At 39.7% G+C, this 23,316-nt stretch overlaps 2 protein-coding genes across 6 annotated transcripts in view; both read right to left on the minus strand.

Annotated features, from left to right (window-relative positions):
- Positions 1–772: 772 nt before the first annotated feature.
- On the minus strand, positions 773–7,157 carry LOC113659494 (5'-3' exonuclease PLD4). Its single transcript, XM_027172301.2, has 12 exons — positions 7,020–7,157; positions 5,925–5,967; positions 5,749–5,833; positions 5,477–5,661; positions 5,047–5,230; positions 4,131–4,251; positions 3,892–4,019; positions 3,592–3,792; positions 2,091–2,230; positions 1,829–1,994; positions 1,579–1,672; positions 773–1,451 (listed from the first exon to the last, which is right to left on the minus strand). Exons 2-12 carry the CDS (start codon positions 5,930–5,932, stop codon positions 1,258–1,260), a joined length of 1,506 nt encoding a protein of 501 aa, XP_027028102.2. The 5' UTR covers positions 5,933–5,967; positions 7,020–7,157; the 3' UTR covers positions 773–1,257.
- cep170ba (centrosomal protein 170Ba) overlaps positions 6,410–23,316 on the minus strand; it is a 31,697-nt gene continuing 14,790 nt past the window's right edge. For 3 of the 5 annotated variants that reach the window (XM_047821448.1, XM_047821447.1, XM_047821449.1), the window contains exons 7-19: positions 20,529–20,642; positions 18,448–18,924; positions 16,258–17,111; positions 15,069–15,245; positions 13,949–14,078; positions 12,321–13,853; positions 11,634–11,862; positions 11,146–11,272; positions 10,782–10,910; positions 10,575–10,663; positions 9,153–9,246; positions 9,021–9,072; positions 6,410–8,185 (exon numbers count right to left, since the gene is read on the minus strand). In XM_047821448.1, the coding sequence (XP_047677404.1) occupies positions 7,989–8,185; positions 9,021–9,072; positions 9,153–9,246; positions 10,575–10,663; positions 10,782–10,910; positions 11,146–11,272; positions 11,634–11,862; positions 12,321–13,853; positions 13,949–14,078; positions 15,069–15,245; positions 16,258–17,111; positions 18,448–18,924; positions 20,529–20,642 (4,202 nt within the window). In that variant the 3' untranslated portion in view covers positions 6,410–7,988. Of the gene's footprint in view, positions 8,186–9,020; positions 9,073–9,151; positions 9,247–10,574; positions 10,696–10,781; positions 10,911–11,145; positions 11,273–11,633; positions 11,863–12,320; positions 13,854–13,948; positions 14,079–15,068; positions 15,246–16,257; positions 17,112–18,447; positions 18,925–20,528; positions 20,643–23,316 lie in introns of those variants that run through there. The other 2 variants (XM_047821450.1, XR_007144512.1) reach the window with 2 other exon arrangements.

Genomic DNA, 23,316 nt, shown 5'->3' on the forward strand with positions numbered 1-23,316 from the left:
ATGACTCAACGTCCAGCTAATTCAAGTATTGTAATATTCCAATATTCATTATTTATATTTGTTAAAACATGTAGCGTTTTGCGTATTTTCTCCTTCAGTGCTGTGCTGGCTTTCTACCACTGTATAAAAACATGCAGATTGGAGTGTCTTGTAATTCAGAGAAAGAGAGAGAGAAAGAGAGAGAGAGAGAGAGAGAGAGAGAGAGAGAGAAATATGATTATGAATGAATGAATGAATGAATGAATGGACGGTAAAGCCATTATTTCTCCCACTTTGTGCAAATGGGACAGGGTCATGGTGGATACTAAATCCTGAAGCCCAAGATAAATTGCTTACTAAAGATGAATCAATGAACCAATACTATTCTGGCTAGTTATTTTTAGGCACATATATACACAGGTATATTCTCATTTTCTACCGCTTATCCGAACTACCTCGGGTCACGGGGAGCCTGTGCCTACCTCAGGCGTCATCGGGCATCAAGGCAGGATACACCCTGGACGGAGTGTTCACTCATTCACGCAATCACACACTACGGACAATTTTCCAGAAATGCCAATCAACCTACCATGCATGTCTTTGGACCGGGGGAGGAAACCGGAGTACCCGGAGGAAACCCCCGAAGCACAGGGAGAACATGCAAACTCCACACACACAAGGTGGAGATGGGAATCGAACCCCGACCCTGGAGGTGTGAGGCGAACATGCTACCCACTAAGCCACCATGCCCCCCTACACAGGTATATTAAGGAGCATATTAAATCCATGCAGATATTATCTATAGGTCTGTTTATTTAGATTTGGACGCTTATTAAATTGAGTGACAACATATAATTCAGAAATGTAGGTTTTGATTGATAGCACTAAAACAAAATCAAACATCATGGACCCTCTGCCTCTGCTTTTAGTAACCCGCTCTGAGAACAATGATTTTTTAATTTTTGAGATCAGCGATCTTTAATATTTACATGCTACATGATTTACAATATTCATTTGATTTATTTTCTCTTTAAATGTCTATTGCTTTATTCAGTCAAGGCTGCTATATCAAGCCTGTTCATTATGATGTTAAACTGTGTCAGTTCTCACCTCATCCTTTCTCACCTGCGTGAAATGACTGTTACTGGCAAGTTGAAATGAACAAATCCATTATAAAAGCATTATATAATGTGCAGCATTTCATTGTATCATTACAGTTCATTTCACCTTGTGTAGTAAAACCTTTTAATACCAATACTGATCTTGTCAATTTACGCTTTAAGAAAAAGCACAGTCAGGGTTGTGGCCCAGTTTTTCAAGTGGCACAGCAAATTTGGAGTCCCAGTCTCGCTCAAACACAGCACTCAGCTGCCCCACTAATGTGTCTCCAGGTGAATGCAAACCGTCTTGAGAAACCACCAACCCGACACCAGCGGTGTTGTTGAAGTAGTCGGCAGACCAGTTGGAGGTTCCTGTGAAACATAAACATATTTAAAGTGTAGATTTGGAGAGTACAACATGGTAGGGATGATATATTTATGATTTAATCTAGATTATGATTCATGACGTTGATTAATAAATAGATACTCCGTAACTCACCTACGTATGCCATGTTATCTGCCACCATATATTTGTTGTGATTTATTCTGGTGTAGGGAATAGTCTCGTTACCCATTGGAACAATGTAGAGTCTCTGTGGGATGTCATAATATCGCATTCACATTGACTGTAGCCCGAATAAGAGTTGAAAATTCATTCAAATTCTGAATATATTACATAATATACTGATCTGCATCGAATGTATCTGATAGAAAGAAATAGGCTCCACTGAAGTTCCTACTGATCTTACCACTTCTATCCTGATGTTGTCAGATGTGGACCTCAGGGCATCGATGGACTTGAGGAAGGGGAATACAGAGGGGTCGCTGTGACGGCCACAGCTGATCATGAGACGCACTGTAACGTTCCTCTCAAACACTGCCTGTATTAGTGCATTTTCAATTACAGGCCAGTATCTACACAGGCAAACAAAAACAAGCATGCAAACCTTTTTTTATACAAAAAAGACAAAAGACAAAAACAAGATCCGTTGCAATGTAATCAAGGTTTACTTGTGATGATAGTAGAACTTGAAGGCAGGAAAATATTCCATAACTGCTACATGAATGAAATGCTCCGCCTGGCTGAACACGGACAAAATGGCATCCAGGTCCTTGGAGCGCGAGTCCGGACAGAAGGCAGGAGGGGAATTCTGAGTTAAAGGGAAGAAAGGAACTGTCATATGAGGTGACAAAATAAAGGCCACGATACAAAATAATATTTTTAATATTCTAATATTTCTTTTTTGGCCAATATTCTAATTAAATCTTATGAAAATCCAATTGGCACTGTGTTTGAACTGCTGTTACGGTGGCCAGCTTTGTGTTTAGCTCTTCATCAGAATGATGTTATAATAACCTCTAATCTTCTGGGGCCGCTTTCCAGCAGATGTTCTAAGGAGGCTGTGGGGATTTCCCCAGATGAGGATGGGTTCCATTTAGAGTCTGCTTTCTCTCAAGGTTTCGTTCTCATATCATCTGAATAATCTCTTTCATATCAAGGGAAGGATCCCTTGCATGTTCATTAGGGACACATGTAGCAGGATGGCAGGATGGTAGGATGGTGGCGCAGCAGTGCTATTTACGTTTTTATTTACGGTTTTTAGACTGTTTATTGACGTTTATGTATTGTATTTTTTGTACTTTTTGTATTGTCTTGTAACTTTTCGTCTGCACCGTCTTTTGTCCTGCTCTGTCCTGTCTGTCTTGTCCTGCACTGTTTGCACCAGGCTGCACAGTTGCACTTTATGTGGCTAAGACTACTTACTAAGTCCTTAGCCCTGTCTTTGTTTTATGTAACACCATGATCCTGTAGAAACGTCGTCTCATTTCACTGTGTACTGCAACAGCTATATATGGTTGAAATGACAATAAAAGCTTCTTGACTTTACTTGAATAGATTTAAAACTTACAGTACATATGAAAAATATCTCTGTCATTAATCGCTAAAATATTTTGCATTAGCATAATAAAAAAAAAAGCACCTGAAAACAAAAGTGTTGAGCTAGAGTTAAGCTCAAATACAAAATACTAGCTGGTAACTGTCTTAAAAACAACTGAACAATGTGGTCCTGATTATCCAGCACTCGGCTATTGAGTAATATTATCATAAGACAACATTATGTATACAGTAATCGTTGCCATATTGCTCAATGTGAGCTGCAATCAGGTGCCTGACATTCTCTAAGATCACACTCTTAGTGAACTGAACTATAAATTACACTCAGGCACAAGTCTTTTCATGTTATTAAGCGTTCGATAATTGCTAAGATGATGCTAAGATGAATTGAAGATATTCAAATATCTGAATATCAGTGACTATCCCTAGTTCTTATTTATGTACCAAAGTATGTTAAAAAAAAAAAACATGGCTCAGTTAGAACACCTACTTCTAAGTAGCTAAGCCAACACACACACACACACACACACACACACACACACACACACACACACACACACACACACACACACACACACACAGGTTAAAAAAAAATCAAAGCCATAGAATATGTACCGAGATGTAAACTCTACTGGGAACACCACTAAGGTTGACATGAAGAGGCTGGTCAATATTGATGGACGTGTCATAAGAAGAAGGCCAGGGATCTGGGATCGTAGCATTGCTGTGTCCCATATCCCAGTAGGATTGGAAGATCTTATGGAGGTCTGTGGCCAGACTGGTGCAGTTGTAAATCACCACTCCGAGTTCCTTCACCTTCAATTAAAAAGAGATAAAAAATAAATGTAAAACGTGTTTGCTGTTTACAAACATGCCACCAAACACAGAGCTGATCTCCTGATTCGGCTTCTATACCTGCGTCAATGCTCTCCAGTCCATGTTGGCGCTGCCGATGTAGATATGTCGCTTGTCCACAATCCAGAACTTACTGTGAAGAATTCCTCGGGTCAGTTTGCCAAAGTTAACTCGTCTCACATGGACTCCTACAAAACGAAGCAGCGAGAACCTAAAAGCTCAGTACAGACACAATGCATGAAGCTAAAGTCTCATTACAGACTCAATGCACAGCCACATGTGAATGCAGGAATTATGACCATGTTCTCTCAGAATGTCCAGGTCTGTGGAGTTCCTCGTCACAGAAGGGATGCTGCTCACAGCTCTCACCGACACATTTCTTTTTGGCAGCGCTTTCAATTGTTCCAGTATGTCTCTACCCTGTAGCGTAAACACACACTGAATGAACGACACATTCATTTACATTCACAATTTAAATAACAGATGTTATAGTAAGGGAGATTTATATCAAGGCATTATTGTCTAAAACAAGTTCTTTTTTAAAGGAGGACTTATATGGAGATGATTCACACACTAATAAAAAAGAAATAGTGGGACTGATCATATGATGAAGTTTACTGTGAATATTTTAGGAAGGAGTATTTAAGTTTTCAGACACAAGCGGTTTTTAACTTGGATTGCAGTTGTCGCATAACTCTCACTCACTCATTTTCTACCGCTTATCCGAACTACCTCGGGTCACGGGGAGCCTGTGCCTACAGTATCTCAGGCGTCATCAGGCATCAAGGCAGGATACTCACTCACCCAATCACACACTATGGGCAATTTTCCAGAGATACCAATTAACCTACCACGCATGTCTTTGGACCAGGGGGAGGAAACCAGAGTACCCGGAGGAAACCCCCGAGGTACGGGAAGAACATGCAAACTCCACACACACACAAGGCGGAGGCGGGAATCGAACCCCGACCCTGGAGGCGTGAGGCGAACGTGCTAACCACTAAGCCACCGTGCCCCCCCCCCCCCCATAACATTAAAAGTAAATGGATGAAATGTATATGTCGTGTAATATATCCCATTTCTTGCTTAGTCACGAACAGCTACATGACAGCAAAAACATCATTGGCTTTATTTTACAATAAAGAATTCAATTTCCTTGAGCAACATTTATCCAGTTAAAGACTGACAGTATCACAGACAAGAGTCACTACTCACAAACTGGTCAGTGATGGACTTGACACCGATGTCTTCTCCAGTAAGAATCCAATAGAACGAGGCTATATCGATTTGCTCGCTCGCTGTAGACAGAAGGTCTTTCCACGCCTCGTACAGCGGCACTCCAAAACTGGCATTGGCTCCATAATCCATCCATAAAGGAATGTTCTCAACCAGAACAGTCCTGTCCAATCAGAGTCACGTGAATAAAGATCGAAGAACATGAAGAAACCTCAACTGGAAAAATAGCCCTTTATGAACTGACTGTAATGTAATGTAACTTTAAAAGCAAACGTCTGTATATATTCATCTGCAGTGTAGTTTTCTGATGAACAAGTTCCTTCTAACAACATTCTACTTTGTTTACTGTGCCTGAAGACTGAACCTCCCCAGACAGAGTTGGATGATTTCTTCAGGGATGTAACCTCACCTGCATTCGTCCACACGATCACTTCTTTCATAATGTAGCTCTGGCTGATGTGTGGTGCTCTGATTCAAAGCTTTGTTAATACTGTCCTCATTTTTCATCACCTCTATCACAGCAATGGCGAGTAAACACCCTAGGATCGTCACACATCCTGTGGCCAATAGCAAGGTTTTAAGTTCACTTATGCGCTGTAAAAGATACGACCATAGATAAGGGTAAGAGTAGAAAAAAAATTCAAAACGCTAAAAAAGATGAAACAATAGAAATACACTTACCGGCTTTTTGGGAACATAATTGTCATGTAAAGATGTGTATGGAGAGGATAATTCATGGGTCTCTTTATAAGTAGATTCGAATGATCTGTAGAAATTTAAAGTTGAAGTGTTTTGCTCACTTTTATTGAAGTGTTTTCTAGATTTTCTCCAAATAATAAAATAAACAGAGGACTTACGAGTACATGATAACGGCAGACGTCTGGTGCGCCCGTTCCTCGCCTGTGAATCAGTCACAAGCAATAATGTAATAATTAAAGCACCAGATTCTTTAGTTACTCTTCCTCTTTTCGCTTCTGTTTTTCACCGATGTCAAACATCCAACATACCAATAATACATTTGGGGTCATTACAGCTGTTCTATTTTTCTATTTAAGCTCTTACAATCACCACAGCATGCCTTAAACTCACATGTTCATGTTTTATACTTCTAAGCACATACATGTATTGTTTTATTGTTGTTGTTTTTTTGGGGTTTTTTTATATTCTATTTTATGGGAAATTCATCAAACCTCTCTGGACTTTCCAAATACCACATTAGAAATAGTTTGTCATTTTATTGAGGAGGAAAAGTCCCTAAAAGCCCCTAAGTAAATCTACTGCATATCAGACAGATTGAGTGACAGTTCTGTTCTGTGGTAAAGTAATAAAAGTAAGCAAACTCTCAAAAAACAAATGTTTTTAATTTCAGTTTAATTTGTGAAAAAAAACAAAAAATCCACAAATTTACAATATATACAAAATCATTAAAAAAAATATTTATATATATCATTATGATCATTACGATGACCGTACATTTTTACAGCGCTGCTAGGAAAGGCTTTAACATCAAACTGTTGCATAAATTTGTAAATTGTAGTGCTAGAATGACAAAACATCCATTTTTGCTGTATTTTGGCTTAACAAAGACATTATATACCTGGACACTTTTCATATCTGACAATTAAAAGATTAGCAAATCTGTGGTTACGTCAGCAGGCACATAACCATAAGTAACCCTTTTATTTGTACGATTATCCGTTTCTCCTGTAACTCCTGTACCAATGCCGCAATTTATATTGAGACTGATTAACGCAGGTCTCGGTAAACAAAATTGCCGGCAAAATTCTGAAACTTTATCAAATTTCTTCTCCTTGTATCCACCACAGTCTGAAATACATTCAGTAAATGAAGCGTCTTCTGTTCACTTTCACACAGAGAACCAAAACACAACACTCACACTGTCCAGGCACACAACCATCATTGCATATATCTACATAGTGTATGATACATACCTAACAAAGAAGGTCAGTGAGCTTGTCTCTAATCACAATAACAATCATAAGCTGACATCGGTGAAGGATCCTACAAGATATTACAGGAATTCTGGTGGCATAGTTTCCTTATTGCTCTGATTTCTAAGTTTCGGTTTCTCTTTCCCAGTGCATTTGATATTTCTCAGTAAAATGAAACCCACCAATTATTTACTCTGTTTAAACACAGTACCAGGGAACAAGTTTTGGTAGATACAGAGGGACACGGCATGTTGGTATTGTACATGAACACTTTGGTGATGGTCATACAATAGTTTCATCGATTTCACATATAAATATATATCAGATTTAAAACCAACAGGCACACAGTGATTTAAAGAACAAGGAATGTCTTGCAAAAACAGAAGTGAGGAATTACAAATCAACTGGTTTGGTGTTTTAAAAACAAACTGGCTGGCTTTTTAGTGTTTACCAAAAGAATCAAAGTGCATACTTCACTATTTGTGACGATGTGGTAAAGAAAAACAAATCCACTTACGTAATACATACTTTATTATTGAATCCCATCATATAAAACACCCTAAATAATGCTGAATGCTTTTTTTTTTTTTTTTTTAAATAATTTTCACCTTGTTTCAATCAGATTGTTTAACAAAATAATTCAAGTGAAATACAGTGTTGTTATAATAAATATTATACAGTACAAGCGTGGGACCCACAGATGTGCCTGTACCTGATCTCCTAGCACTCAAGCAATAACTAGCTTAATATTCTCAGCCCTGTATTGCTATGCAAGATGTGCTCTTTCACTCACACACACAAGCATGCATATACACACACACGCTCATAAACACGCTCAAGTATAAATGCGCACATTAATACCAAACCCCAGTCTTAAGGCTACGCCAAGAACTGATTCTTTCACCACTGTGTACAAATGAGCAGCTTTAATAGACATGGCAGGAGACAAACGACATCCGTACTCTCGTGCTACAGAACCCTACCATCATTCCCCCTACCAAAGCGTCGAGCACTGACTGAGGATGCTGGAGACCGCTGGGAAGCGGAGGATCTCCAGTCTCTGGGAGAAGCTCTGAGGCTGATTTGACCTGCTGACGAGTTGCTTGATACCGATGAAGACTTGACCGGATTTACATTTCCACTGGGTTCGATGACTGTGTTGATGACTGTAGAGGAAACAGATGTTGTTGCAGTTTACCTACCAATAATTTGGATTGTTGGATTGTACTACACAACACAGTCAATTCAGGATTGCGAGGAGATTTTTATTTTATTTTTTTTTTTTAGACTGGTGCAGCAAAAAGTGTGTTTCACCAGTAAAGGGATTTGGTGTAATGTGCATTGCAGTTATGTCACATGACATGTCTTGGCCTAAATCTGCATTCATTTAGAAAAATTGAAATCTCATCCAAATATCCCAGAGTTTGCTTGATTTTGTGTTCATTTCTGTGAAGAGAAAAATGTGAAATCCTGGAGGGACTGAGTACAGTGCTACTGAATTGGTCAGAATGTGTTATAATGTGAAAGTGTTGTAACGACTCTTACTTAGGAACTTGAATAGCAGACTATACGTGTGTGTGTGTGTATAAAATCTGTTTGCTATTTTATGGCAGAAAATGTCGAATTTCGATTTGATTCGAATATGTCGCATTTAAAATACGGATCTCAAGCGCACTTTAACGGTCAGCGAGTTTCCACCACAAGGTTTTCGGGAGACAAGAGTTTGTGAACTAACTTTTCTTTTTAAATGTTACACAACATTAAATGTAACTACAAATAGGGGGGGAAAAAGCATACAGTAAAAGTGTTATATAAGAGGAATAAAACATTTAGGGACAAAGTTATAGGGAAAAAAAAATCCGCCCTGATCACACTACAACTTATTCCTATATCAGCATATCCCATTGTTTTTTATTCCTTACAGATCACAGTCTTTAACAGACTGTCCAAGTCATGCCCGAAAAGCACAATGGTGTGACGTAAAGCACATGATTTACTGACCTTCTAGCCGCTTCTGTATTCCTCGGAGATCTCGAATAATAGACATTATTTCCTAAATAGAGAAGTAGTGTGTTAAGAAAATTTAGGGAACATGGATACATCTACAGAAAGTAAACAGACATGCAAACAAACCTTGTTGGGACTTTCCAAAGGTGGAGAATCATCATCAGCATCAAGCATTGTCTCTACTCTCTCCCATGCCTCGGTCTTATTATGGAACAAAAGCCTGGATGCAAACAGACTGAGAATGACTGAAATGTTACAAGCAAAGCAAAGTCATGAATGTGATCTATAATCGTAAGACCGTGTGACTTCCATGATTATTATAGTTTGAGGAAGCCACCTGCACTGTAATATTGCATCTTGGATCCTGGTGAGTAAGATGCTGGCAGCCATTAAGTGGCGGACTGAAATGCTGCAGTGTGCAAAATGCGTGTAAATACCACAAACACACACAAAGGATCCCACAAACAGTAAATCATGTGCTTATCAGGACTGAGTTGTTCATTTCTGGTAATAGAGAACGCTGTATTTAAAAAATCTGAAAGTGAAAAGTGAAAGTGACGTGACATACGGCTAAGTACGGTGAACCATACTCAGAATCTGTTCTCTGCATCTAAACCATCCAAAGTGCACACACACAGCAGTGAACACACACACCGTGAACACACACCCGGAGCAGTGGGCAGCCACTTATGCTGCGGCGCCCGGGGAGCACTGGGGGGGTTCAGTGCCTCGCTCAAGGGCACCTCAGTCGTGGCCAGCCCAGGAGCCACATGGAATTGCCACATGGGATTGCATGACTGACAGCTCAGCTACGGAACAGTTATGTCACCCACAGTCGCAGAGTTACTTAACATTAGCCCAGCTTTACATTTACGGCATTTTAGCCGACACCCTTATCCAGAGAGACTCACAATTTATACAACAGAGCAACTGAGGGTTGCTCAGGGGCCCAGCAGTGGCAGCTTGGTGGATCTGGGATATGAACTCATGACCTTCCGATCAGTAGTCCAACACCTTAACCTACCACATCCCTTTAGCTTTATTATATGCTGTTAAAAACCATTCAAACACGGTCATACAGATTCAGTTATTTTACTTTTATAATGATGAATGTTTTAAAATCAACTGGATATAAAAACATAAGGCACATATTCAGTCAGTGATTATTTTTCCTATATAAAAATATATATATTGTTATGTCACCGTTATCTGTGAATATTATTCTTATCACATTAAGAGAGAGAGAGAGAGAGAGAGAGATTGAAGTTATGATATGAAACCAACTTTATGTGCAACTTTAGTGTTTATGAATAACTTAAATATTGTAATCACTGATCACTATATCGATATGAGATCACTAATCACTGTGGTATAGAAGAATTGCCACTTTTTTTTTTTTTTTTACAATATATATATATATATATATATATATAAATATATATATATATATATATATATATATATATATATATATATATATATATTTATTTTTTTAAATAAACATGTATTCCGGCTTATCAGATGTGCAAGCAAACTTGAATAACGTACTTGATCTTCTCAGTAAGTTGTTCGGTGTTTTCTCGGATAGCCATGGATAGCTGGGACACAGGGTTCAGCATGGAATTGTCCAGAGCAACCTGAAGCCAAACAGAAGGAATGAAGTGCGTGCCTACAGACAAAGAATGTGGAACAAAAGAACAGACAGCGGGGGGAAATGATGGTATAGGGAAAAGAAAAAGAAGAAAAAATCAAAACCTGTTCCTGTTTCCAGCTCTGGTGCCTGAACCCTTGATCATTAATAGTCTGTTCAGGATTTCTGTCCACAGCTGAACTTTGTAGAACTTTAGAGTTTTTCATGCTGGTCTCAGGAATCTGTTGACGTAACTGTAAGCCAGTATGATATGTAATAACCTCTATAATAAGTGAAATACACACAACTGGTAGATACTGTAACAGAGAGCTAAAGCTTCATTTCTTGTATTTACACCAGGAAGTGCCAGTGTTCAAACCATGCTTTTTAAGAGACGACACGGAGAAAAGGAGTAACAACAAAAGCATCTTAAACAAACAAGAAACAGTCTATGAAGAAAAACGTAAGAGATGCAGAACAAGCGGTTACCTCCTTGTTAGCAGATACAGACTCCACAGCATCAGCAGAGGCAGTACTTTGAGCTTCACCATCACCAGCAACATTATGAATTTCCTGGGCCAGGATGGCCAAGTCTTTAGCCAGGTCCTGACTCAGCCTAACAGAATAAACATGGCTTAAAGTCAATAAATGATTAACTCTAAATTATACACCACTACAACACCATTTGCTCTAATATGTCATATTATCAGGAATAGTTTGCCAATCAAGTATTCAACAATGTGCGCAATTATTGCATCATTCAGTCACTGTGGGTAAAAAAAAAAAATTCTAAAAAGCTTAAAGTCATACTGGTGTTTATGCAATCAATTTAATTTGTCTACAAATCCTAAACATTATTTTTCCTAAACTTTTAACCCTCCCTTATCCAGGGGAGGAAATTGAGGCAAAAAACATTCCTCCTCCAAGGAAACCAACCGTCATACGTTCTCAAAAATGCTCAATGCTCATTTTGTTACCTGGCGATTTCCGCACTATGAGTTGTCCAGTTTTGGTAACTGTCACTCTCGTGTCCCTCCGTTTCAGAGTCTCTGCTTCTGGATTGAGGCCGAACCTGTTCAAGAGTCGGGGTTCTGTGCGAGGCTCCTGAATGGTGGGAGCGTTTATGTTTAGTGATGCTATGTTTAGATTCATACTCGTCCTCTGAAGTGGAGGCGTAGTCTGAGCCCTTCTGACGCCTCCTGGAACCTTGCCCCAAGCAATTTCATTTTCAAGGAAAGAGAGGAACACCGAGGCAAGTAGAAGTAGTACAAGAAGATACAAATAAAGAAGGAAAGAAAGAGAACAAATATGTAAGAAGAAAACCCAAAATATTAGAATGCCAGGTTACACTGGGGGGGAAAACAGGGCATTAAAATGACCACAAAGTAATAGAAACCCAATCAACTTGAGTAGGAGTTAAAAACCCTGTTAGTTACTGGCCAGGCAAAAAAAAATCACTAGGACAGAGACCTTAAATAACCCCTCAATAAACTGTTATGCATGTATTTAGAAATGAAGACTAAAAACACAAAGTCTTAAATTTGAGAGTAATTCTAGGAATAACAAGAAGTACATTAGCACTTTGTTTTCTATCCGGAAATTGTACAAAGTATAAAAACATTCTGTTGATATTTTATTAACTGCAATGCTGGTGTCATACTCACTGGCTGTACTGCTGACATATTTTGCACTGCTGGATCTCCCACGGATGATTGGTTGCCTGACTGTTGTCCCAGAACCCTTCTGTGTACCAGTCTTGGGGTCAGGTACTGAAACCTTATGTGCTGAAAACCCAGACTCTACCTCTGAGCGGTGAGCAATGCCAGTCCTACCAGCCGAGGACTCTGTATCACTGGGGGTATTGAAAGAGCTGGTTCTCCTTCTTGGCATTGCCAGTATGTCCAAACGAGAAAGCTTCTTGCTCTCCTGAGTTCTGGTGGAAGACGGATTGGAATCAGAGTTCTGGGAGGTGCGGTCAGTCTCTGTACCATCGTTGTCGGAAGCATCACCTAGGCGTGCGCGGCGCAGCATGGACGTCCTAGTAGGCTTCGGTGCATGAAGGCTGGCGGTGCGAATTAGTGCTTGGGTCACTGAGCTTTTGCTGGATCTCCTAGAGCTTTCATTCTGAAGCGGTACGGTGTACTTTCTGTGGACAGGCTGAGAGCTGAACTCCTGGTCAGAAACAGCATCAGACCATTGACGTGCGATGGATCCCCGAGAAGTCGATTCTTTATAATTACTGTCTGTTAAACTAACTCTGTTCTTCCTGGACTGTGGATCTCCAGATACGTTATTCCCTTGAGCATGCTGAGAAGGAGTTCTTTTCCCTTTCAGTAGCTCAGTGAGGATCACTGGCTTTTTAGGGGCAGAAGTACCAGAATTTTTACTGCTACGCTGACTGACTGTACTGGACGTGTCTACGTCCGATTCTCCAGAAAGGGAGTCCTCCTTAGGGCAAGGGGCAGGGTTGGGCTTCTGCACATGGAGTTTGGCCTCTAAAACAGCGAGCACATTCTCTGTCTCTTTAAGGTAAGACTGAGTGTCCTGGTTGCACACACCTTTGAATGCATTTGTATCATTGCCAGATTCCGAACTTGAGATATGGGGCAATTTCATAAAGTGAATGTCGTCGCTGGACCGATGTTTGGTAAAGCTCTCTTGTCTGATGAGGCACACAGCGTTTTCCATGCTTGCAGAGGCATCCTTGCAAGGTGGAGAAAGACTGGAATCGCCAGACTTGCAGCTGCCATGCTGTCTAGTTATGGTGGCTGTAGAGAACTTTGTGGAACAATCCTGATCCTTTACCATTTTGTCTGCAGTGGCATCTTTCTTAGATGATGTCTCAACATTAACCTCCAAAGTCCTGTCTGGGTTCCCAGTGCTAGTACTTCTACCCAGCTCTATGATGGAACCATCATCTGACTTGCTAGCATCGCTTAGACTGTCTGGATCGAGATCAGCCGTGACATACAGTTTCTGATCATCTTTTTGAAGTGAACCTTCTATGTTCCTCTCCACACTTTCATACGACAGGTAAGATTCTGAATCCACGTGAATACTAGGTGGAGGCACTTGACCCTCCCCTTTTGTGGGCAACTGAGGTAGAATTCGTCGTGCTCTGAAAGTCTGTCCATCCTCTGCCCCCAGACTCTCATCGGTTCGGTTATGCCTCGAGTGAGGGTTAATTTGCCCGACTCCTGAACAACAGGTTAAAATAATGATTCAAATTATTGCTCTGAACAAAAGTGTGCTGATGTAAAAATGAGCACGAATAAGAACATCTTACTGCTACCTGAAAGATCCATCTGTGTAGACATACTGATTGGTGTGGAAATCGGTCTAGAGTCAGAATAGCTGTCCGCTAAACTAGCCCAACGTGAAACCCATTTAGTTTCTCCTGTAGTCAATGCCACTGATCCCACCTGTGAAATGGGGAAAAAATGACTACACGGTTACAATAAACTTGGATCCGGCAAAATGTTGTAACTGTTAACTGATTAACAACATTTACCATCAACGTCAGGCATCCTGAATTAGTCTGAATCAAAATTTATACTGATTTATATCACCGTGTTCTCTACAACACAGTCAATGAAAAGATTCCAACTTGAAGGTATTTTGTCTCTGACTAATGTAACCCATCACCAACTAATCCACATGAAGGAAAGAAGCAGAGTCTACCACCAAATCACAGGAATTGCCCGGAGATCCCAGAAGAAAATAAAAGCAAATGCGGCTGCAAAAAGCATTAATGGAGGCCAAGCACCAAAAAATATTCATGTCTTGTTATATTATCAATATAGACAACAATAACTGTATACAATTAATTAAAATAAAAAAGAAAAGAAAATGCAAAGAATATTGCTCAGATCTTTGCCCTGCTGCACTGTTTCCCCAACAAAGTAACAGGGAAAAAAAGGTTAAAGGTTTAAAAGTTTTCATTTTTTTATTTTACTAAAAACATCACACTCTGTGATAAATCTTTGTTTCATGCCATTATTGTTTAAATGAGATTAACTCCTAGAATTGCTCAAAGACCTAAACGATATGAAGTCATTTATTTATTCTTACGTTTTTAGGATCACAAATTGATTTGGGGGATCGATTGTGTGAAAGACTTCTTCTACTTCTCCTGTTTAAAGACTGCAGTATTAGTCTTGAAGTGCGAATACAAAACTAAAGAATTTGAAGGATTGACTGTGTTAAGTACAAGTGAAAAAAATGTGTTCGAATAAATGTTATCAGAGCAAATCAAGCACTGTCCTTTATAAAGGCATTCGACATATTTAATAAGATGCTTGACCCCCTTTAATCATGAAAAGTGGATCAGTGGAAGGTTAAGCCAATGGCTGATTGGGATTTTGACAGATGGACCCATATGATTAATATATAGAGCCCAGGTGTAATGTTACCTGTGCTGGACCAACGGCCGGTTCCCTACAGCCTGGATTATGACCCATTGTTGGGCTGGGACTATTCTCTCTAAGTGGAAGGCTATCCTGGTCCTCCCTGTCACCCTCTACACACCTATATTCTGATGCTGCTGAAGGCAGACTGCTGTGTTCAGGGCACTCAAGAACACCAAACACCTGTCAGGAACAAAGGATAGCAAATGGCTTGACGAGCAGAACAGAATGTAAAATCTGACAAAACTGTGATGGAAAATGTCAGTAAATATGAGAGTGCCAGCAGTCTGTAAAAAAAAAAGCTCCAAATCCTAAAAAAAAATTTGTATATTTTTATAGATCGGGGGGAAAAAAATAGCTCGTTGGAGCAAAATAACAATAATCCTTTTCGAGACCTTATCTATTGAATTATTTGTAAGGATCATTTTGTAGGATTTTAATGTGTTTAAACAGAAAAGTCCCCATGATCACACGAATACTCCCAAATAAACCCATTTTAGAAAGAAAAAAAACACGTAATTATTTAACATTTAATTTATAATTGAATATTTTAATTGATTCTTTTTGCAAGAACTTCACTGACTTTCTATTTGCAGATGAGGAAGAGGATGGGTTCTCTTTTGAGTCTGGCTCCTCTCAAGGTTCCTTCCTCATGTCATTTCAGCAAGTTAATGCGCATTATGGATATCGATCTAAATGTGGAGTTTTGTGAAACTGCTGTGAGACGTTTATTGTTCTAAGTTACAAATTTAAATGAACATGCATGACTGCCAGGAAGCATTACCAATATTGCATCGGAATAATGAGTAATGTCACAATAACCTTTTCTGCGAGGTCAACAAATTGGGGCAGGTTTGCTGCACCAAAAATCTGAGTGCAAGAAGAAGGAAATGCCAGTACAAGAGCGAAGGTCTGCAAACGAACATTTTTGATTTGACTAGAGCAAATCCGCAAACAAGCAGGTTAAAGTGCACATGCATTTTTGCATCGGCGCAGAAGGAACTGTGTGAACAAAATATGTACGTATGTATGTATGTATGTATGTATGCATGTATAAGGGTGAGTAAAATGTCTCTGTAATGGTTTTACCTTATAAGCTGAGAAACGTATGGGGGTAGGGATATGGGATGAGGATTTGGGGGATTTGATTGGCACTGGCACTTCCAACTAAGCAGTGGATTTAAAAGGAACATACCTGATCAATCATGTTACGTGCCTCCTCCACCTCTTTATCATGTGCCTCTGTCTCAATGGTGTAGGTCCCAGCATCACTCAAGGTGTCCTCCTCCTCTTGCTTAGAACCTTTAAGGGTCTTCCCATCTGTGCAACTGATAGATGTGGATGTAACTAGGGGTTCTGGAAGGTCTAGGTGTTGGGAAGGTGATAAGATATGGGTCTGATCCATGGCTGAGGGCTGAGACTGGCTAGATTGATCTGCTACCACAGAGACTATGCTGGAAGTTTTGGAGCGCGATTTCTCTGATCTAGCTGTGGAATTCGATTTTGACACCTTAAGAAACTCCGACATAAAATCCAGTGCCATTCTGGACTTGCGACCAACGCTTGCAAATGGTTTTGAGGAAGCTGAGCGAGAAGAAAAGTTTGAAGTACTGCCGTGAAGATCGCTCTTCTCTCTTCTCAGTAATCCTGTTCTTGAAGGACCATCAGAACCTTTGAGAGGAACGATACTTCGCTGAGTTGGTGGATTCGGTACTGCTGAGGAAGGTAAACTCTCTCCAGATTGGACAGATCCTATAGGCTTCTCTGTTCTTCTTTTGTGGGCCACGTGGGTTTCCGCTGGAGTGATGTTATTGGTGAAGGACTGAGAGCGACTTCTGGGAATGTGATCTTCAAGGAAATTAATGGCAAATGCTTGATAGGGGTCAGTTTTAGACTGTGTTTGACACCGTGGTGTGGAGGTCACGGGAGGTTCCTCCCTCTCTGGAGGAGTGAAAGGTTCTTGTTGAGTCAACTCTCTTGAGAGGTCCTGGGGACTTAAAACAGGATCTTCAGAATCATTTTGTGTTCCATCCAAATGATGGTGTCCATCTAAGAAAGACCGTTGCATCAGCATGACTCACAGGGGTTACTCTCAGTGTGACAACAAAATCTAAACACATTCCTAAGCCAAAATGATTTAGTCAACATAGTGTTTTCATTGCTTTGTTAAAATATCTAGGAGATAATTAGGGTTTTTTTTTTACTTGATTTCAGGCATACATTATTTGCCAGTGGTTTATTTTTGGTAACCTGAACACCAGATGAGCCAAACTCATCTGTTAGCACAAAGAGCTACTGCATCCACCCACAAACAAAAAGAGAGAGATTTACAGAGCTAGCAAAGGGAGAATTTACACCCTCTACTGTTGGGAATGATTCCACTTTAATGCAGCCATGGTTTTGTCTTCATTTTTTCTAGCATACAATCAGTTATTGGAGTGAAACATAGTCTAAAATACACATAAAATTAAATGCGCTGATTCTATAGACTAATGTATATTTTCAAAAGAAAATGAAAATAATAAAAAAAAATTTACATAGAAACCTGACCAGGTTAAAGCACTCAATGAAGTATGGATAAATTAAAGAGGACGTGTAACCCACGGTCATTATTCTAGACGGTCTCATGAGAAGCAGGATGGTTGGTGATCTCTGGTGCTTCTGAAGTTAAAGACTCCCTGACTTCATTCTGCATACCTGACTCTAAACCCGGACTCACACTCCGCGATTTTTCATAATCCTTTGTAATTGTTGCTTGTTAGACTGTACGAACGTGTTTCCCATGTCACACTGTAGGATCTCACTTGTCATCATATCAGACTGTACGACAGTTAAGATGCGTCAAAATCGGACGCACACACAAGAAGTCTTGCCCGGTTTTTCTGTAGCGTTAATTTTGCTCTACTGTCTACCTGACTCATTTTGACATGACTTTCCTGAGGTGTTTTGGAGTCATCCGTTTCGGAGCTCCTATTGGTTCTTTTGATGCTCGTCGTAGGAGATGTCACACTGCAGGTAAGTGTCTGAAATCTTCTGACTGCCAGAACTTCATTAGAGGAAAAAAAATGATCTCGACGGCCATTATTTGGCCGTCTGTGACCATATCAAACCAGCGATCAAAGACTACAGATCTTACCGTAGAATTTTCAAAATTTGTCTCAGATGACAAAATTGCATTGTGAGAGCCCGACATCAAGCACGTGTATTCAGAGTTCAGTGTGGTTTCTCCCTCACTGCTGCCCTACACACTACTCCATATAGTGAAGACTTAAAAATGAATGATTTTTTAAGTGATTTGTATGGCAGGGCTTAAGTGTTTATCCATATTAATGCAGGCAAATTTCATAATTGTGTTCATAGTTCACCTTCAGGAATATTTACTTACCTTTCAGAGTATTTTTGCTTGTGGAAAGGTCACTCTTAGTGCTGTAGAGATCATCTGATCTGGAACTTCTCCTCATCATGCTTGTGTCGGTCTGCACCAGCCAATCGGCCACCTTGCTCTCTGATGACATCACCTCCGTCGGAGTGACGAGTGAGTCCTTGCTGGGGTTCTTGCGTTGGCGGAAGGAGAATTTTGTAACGTGGTCTTTGATTTTAATCTTTCCAGGAGTGCAGTCGTCAAACTCGATAGTGAAAGAGGCATGGCTTTGCACTACAGGGGGTGTAGGTGGTACTTTATTCACTGTGTCCTTTGTTGGGATCACCTGGACCTCTTGCTCTGTAGTTTTAGCTCTTAATTGCAATTCCTTGGCTGTAATTTCAAAGTAACTTGCGTCCCTTCGACTGGAGTAAATGGTCTTTCCTTGATGTTCAGGGGACTGTCCATTAACCTCTTGTCTGGAGTCTTCCTTCAGTTTCTCTGTGCAAATACAATAGCATATAAACACAAATCTGGAAACTAGCCTCTCTGACCTGCTAGTATATTTTGCATTTCAGTCCATGCTAACTGAAATATATATGTCCACAGTCCTGTTTGCATAGAAATAAAATTAGACAGGAATGCCCTAAATACACTATATGGCTAAAAGTACATAGGAGACCTAACCATCACACTCGTATGTGCCTTTTGTATCACATTCCACATCTTGTTCCCCTTTGCTGTTATAACAACCCCTGCTCTTCTGGGAAGGCTTTCCACTAGACTTTGGAACATGTATGTGGGGGATTTGCCCATTCAACCACAAAAGCATTAGAGATGGTCAGGTGCCCACAAACATTTGGCCGTGCAGTGTAAGTTTCAGGTTTCGAGTTCATGTGCATCTTTACACAGTGAAATTCCTGCGCTACAGTTGGACACTCCTGCCCAGACACAGTGCAAAAATAATACGTAACTCTTACCTAGTACAAAAAGTAGCTAAAGTAAGCAAATGAAATAATAGTAAACTGTAAACAAGACCTCTGAATTATTAATGTATTATAGAAAGATCATTGATGCAGATCGTTATAATTCCCATAGCTGAATTTGTAGAGATACTCCCTGAGTTACGATAGTTCCACTTACAAATTTTCATAATTATGATAAGATGGACAATAGCGCTACAACAAAATTGCAAAACTATTTAAAATTTCATGCAGCAGGCAAACGTAACATTCTTTTGTGGTACGATATGTTAGGCTACCACCTTGCCTCAGTCTGCCTAGCGATCCACAAAGTGCAGTTGTCTCTGTGTTAGTTGTAGGAAGAAAAAAAAAATGCTAGGTTAATGTAGCCATCAAGAACCGAACGTTGTTCAAGTACACAGAAGTCGGACAGAATCTCGGTGTACACGATACGATACTTCAATGCATGTATGATGAGGGTTACAACCATTGTTAAAGTTTTTTAAAGTTTTATATACAAATAGGATTCATTTTCTATTAAAATGCATTAACTAAATCTGCTGCAATTTGTTCAATTATTAACAAATTACAGTATACTACCCCGATTATTATAGTATACTACCACAATTATTATAGTATACTAGGCTAGGCTAGGTCATGGTTTGACTTGCGATATTATTCTAGTTACGATGGGGTTATCAGAACGCATCTCCTTCGTAACTCAGGGACTAGCTGTATTTTGGAGGCATAATATATAAGATTAATATTGACATGCTAAAAATACAAACTCCTGTTTCATTGTTAAAATACATGGCTTGTGAATGTATGTTCTCCAGCTGTTTCCTGTACACTCAAACTCTGCTGAAATCCGTCAGTGTACGAGGTTAAGCTATAAACCCAGAGAAGGCCAATTTGGATCCTGTGTCAGAAGGAAACAATGCCCCCTCAATTTGCTACAGCTTACTGTAGACAGCTGCTAATCCATCACAAGACTATGGCTCGCTGTTAACAGAGCAGTCTTTAATCAATAAGCCTTTCTTTACACTCCAGAATTCGCCAGGGTTTTTTTTTTTCTTTCCTAGAGGCTCAGTGTTTAGCACCAAAATCCCTAAGGCTTGGTTGTGTAGTTAGAAAATTACAGACCTGTACTATTGTGACTGTTGCTTGATTTAGCAGACTCTCCCTTGTGGTCTTCATCAACATCACCCCACCATGAGGGCTGGCCATACAACGGAGTGGGCTTGAAGACTGCTGGCTCTGTGAGTGACAGACAGAAAAGAGAGATTATGTAAGAACCAGGGGCAAATATATTTATAGAAACCAACACCGTGGAGGTTAAATCACTAAAACGTTCTCTAAAACACTTCAGCCCAGAAACTTTGTAACTGGTTGCAGCAGGACCGTAAGCTGCTTGAGTTTAATCCAGGAAGAACATGAGTAACTGTCTAAAACAAAGAATGCTCCTTATACATTAAAAGATTTGTACATTGTACAGTAGTTAAACGATAAGAATCTACAGCATGTACACAAATGCTGCTTAGACCCGCGCTGCGATGGCATCCTGCGTGACCAAGTTAAAAGCAGAATGATGACGTAGCCCTTGTATCACCCTGTGGAATCTTCTCTCTGTGGAAAGAAGCTACACAGAAAGACACAAGCTGCTTTAGATGACTCAGCAGTTACAAACAACAGACTCGTACAGTGGCACCATGAAGCATGACGAAGAGGACGTTCGACAAAGACGAAAAGTCCACGTGGTCCATAGATGTACATAGCACCGATTTAAACTATTATTTTATTTCATGTTCTGCAAGCAGATACTGTGAAGTTTTTTAATAAATACATAAACCCTGAGCTGGCACATTTCATTCAGAAATGGACTAAGGTATGTTTGTAATCCATCCAGTGCGAGAACTTGGGCAGGGCTGGGCAACACCCGAGTGTGAGTCAGCACTGTGTCTGCGCCATATGTTACCCAAACTGGTACTAGGAGTACTTTTTTTTGCCAGGCTTTAAGACTAGAACATATCTGTTTAAACTCGGATGTAAAATAACTTCGATACGGTCCGGTAGAAAGACAAGGCTTGAAGAAAACTTTCTAAAACTCCTATTGAATTTGTATGACAGTCTCTGAAAATCCTCAGGATGTCAAGAAATGACAAAAAGAAAAAAAAAAGGAAAAAAGTCCAAAGTTTTATAGGGATTTTCTCCTTATAAAATTATTTGATAGCTAAATTTCAAGAAACCATGAAAATATTTTGCAAATACAGCATGGAAAAACTTTTCTGACTTGCCAAGGACAGGTTCCTGATAAGGAAATGCAACGGTTTAAGAAAACAAGCAAACACTGCATCTGCCTACAGATGTCCAAAACCTTACCAAACACAGTTTACTCACAGAACAGACATATGCCTAATTCTACATTTACACGACACACAGCGACTCGCAGCAAGTCAGCGACAGGAGATCATTCGTTTTTTTTTCTTTATGTAAAAATGGAGTGACTTCTTCTGGTGCAGCAAATACCAATAGGAGTGCAGACAGTAGAGTGTATGTGATCCATGACAAACATCCTGCTTCTCCTTCATCTCGTAACATTTCATGCAGATATACACTGCTGAATTTTATATGCAAACACCCAATATCCATCCAGAATTGGGGTTTTTATTTAATCTGCAAGAAAACTGTTTTGTTGTCGAGTGGAATACTAGTTGAGCCAACAACTGAGAACGTTACTACTATGGCAACCAATATTAGGATCTCTTAATTCATTGTGCGGTTACTGAAGACTTAAATCAGTGTGTCAAAATGTCCATGAAGCTCCTGAACTAATGGAATTTTCTCCCGTTTCATTAATATACAGGCATTAAAATGTAAAACCGCTGCAGGAGAGAAGTATATTTCAGTTCAGAACATGCCTAACTTCATTCAGTTTTAAAAAAAGGATTACAGGATGAAAAACAATGACAGATCTCACAAAACAGGGAAAGGAAACATCTTTGATATTCTCCCAAAACATTATGCTCCTGGAAGTTTGCTGTGCGTATACATTGTAGATTATATGTAGTGTGTCAATAAGTCAGAGTCTAGAATCACTCTCCTTTTTTCTCTCAAGCGCTCAAGTATCTATAACTGAAGTTAAACTGAAGTTTAGCTATCGAGCAAATGATTAAAGATAAACAGAATTGCTTTTACACATACTCATTGTTCCTCACATTAAAAAAAAAAAAAACGGTATAAGTGGAACTCTATTGTAAAAACTCAAATTGAAGAAAAAAAAAACCAGACAGCTAAAATATGTGCCGTGAAAGCAAAATCCCATTCTACACAACAGGACACCAAGAGGAAGAAAGGATCTGGTGGACTTGAGGAAACATTACACAGCATTAGATTGTCTAATCATATCGCAATCCAGAATTTGGTCCCCAGTGCAGCTATAATACAACCTCAGTTCTGCTTGAAAGGCTTTCTACTAGATTTTAGAGCATGATTTGGGGCGATTAAGCCAGAAGATCATGTGTGAGGTCAGACACTGATGTGAGAAGGTCTGGGGTTCATTCTGGCGTTCAGTTCATTCCATATTGTAGGTGTTCAAGTAAGGGCTCTGTGTGGGACAGTTTTTCCCTCCTTGATAAACCACATAATGTTCATTACAAATATCGCTAACACACCATATACTGAAATGTCTGCATACACATTGCAAGGAAAGATTATTTCTTCAGGGTTTAAACAAAGCCACTATAAACACTACGGACCAATTCCATCGTTAAAACGAACAAGCTCGGAGATTGTAGCATTGAGACTGAATCTTTCTTGGTTTCATGGTTTCAAAGATTAACAGTAATCTTCTTTTCTGATCAGGAAAGCGGTCACAAATCCAAATCCATTCCCATAGCAACTCCTTTCAAACACTGCTGCACTATTCTACAAT

The sequence above is a fragment of the Tachysurus fulvidraco genome, chromosome 12 (assembly GCF_022655615.1).
Source record: "Tachysurus fulvidraco isolate hzauxx_2018 chromosome 12, HZAU_PFXX_2.0, whole genome shotgun sequence".
Lineage (NCBI taxonomy): Eukaryota > Metazoa > Chordata > Actinopteri > Siluriformes > Bagridae > Tachysurus > Tachysurus fulvidraco.

Excerpts from the sequence above, each read along its gene's own strand:
- LOC113659494 (XM_027172301.2), bottom strand. Across the intron at positions 5,231-5,476 it reads GATCGTGTGGACGAATGCAG|GACTGTTCTGGTTGAGAACA; the intron begins GTGAGGTTACAT and ends CTGATTGGACAG. Across the intron at positions 1,452-1,578 it reads AGATAACATGGCATACGTAG|GAACCTCCAACTGGTCTGCC; the intron begins GTGAGTTACGGA and ends TATGTTTCACAG.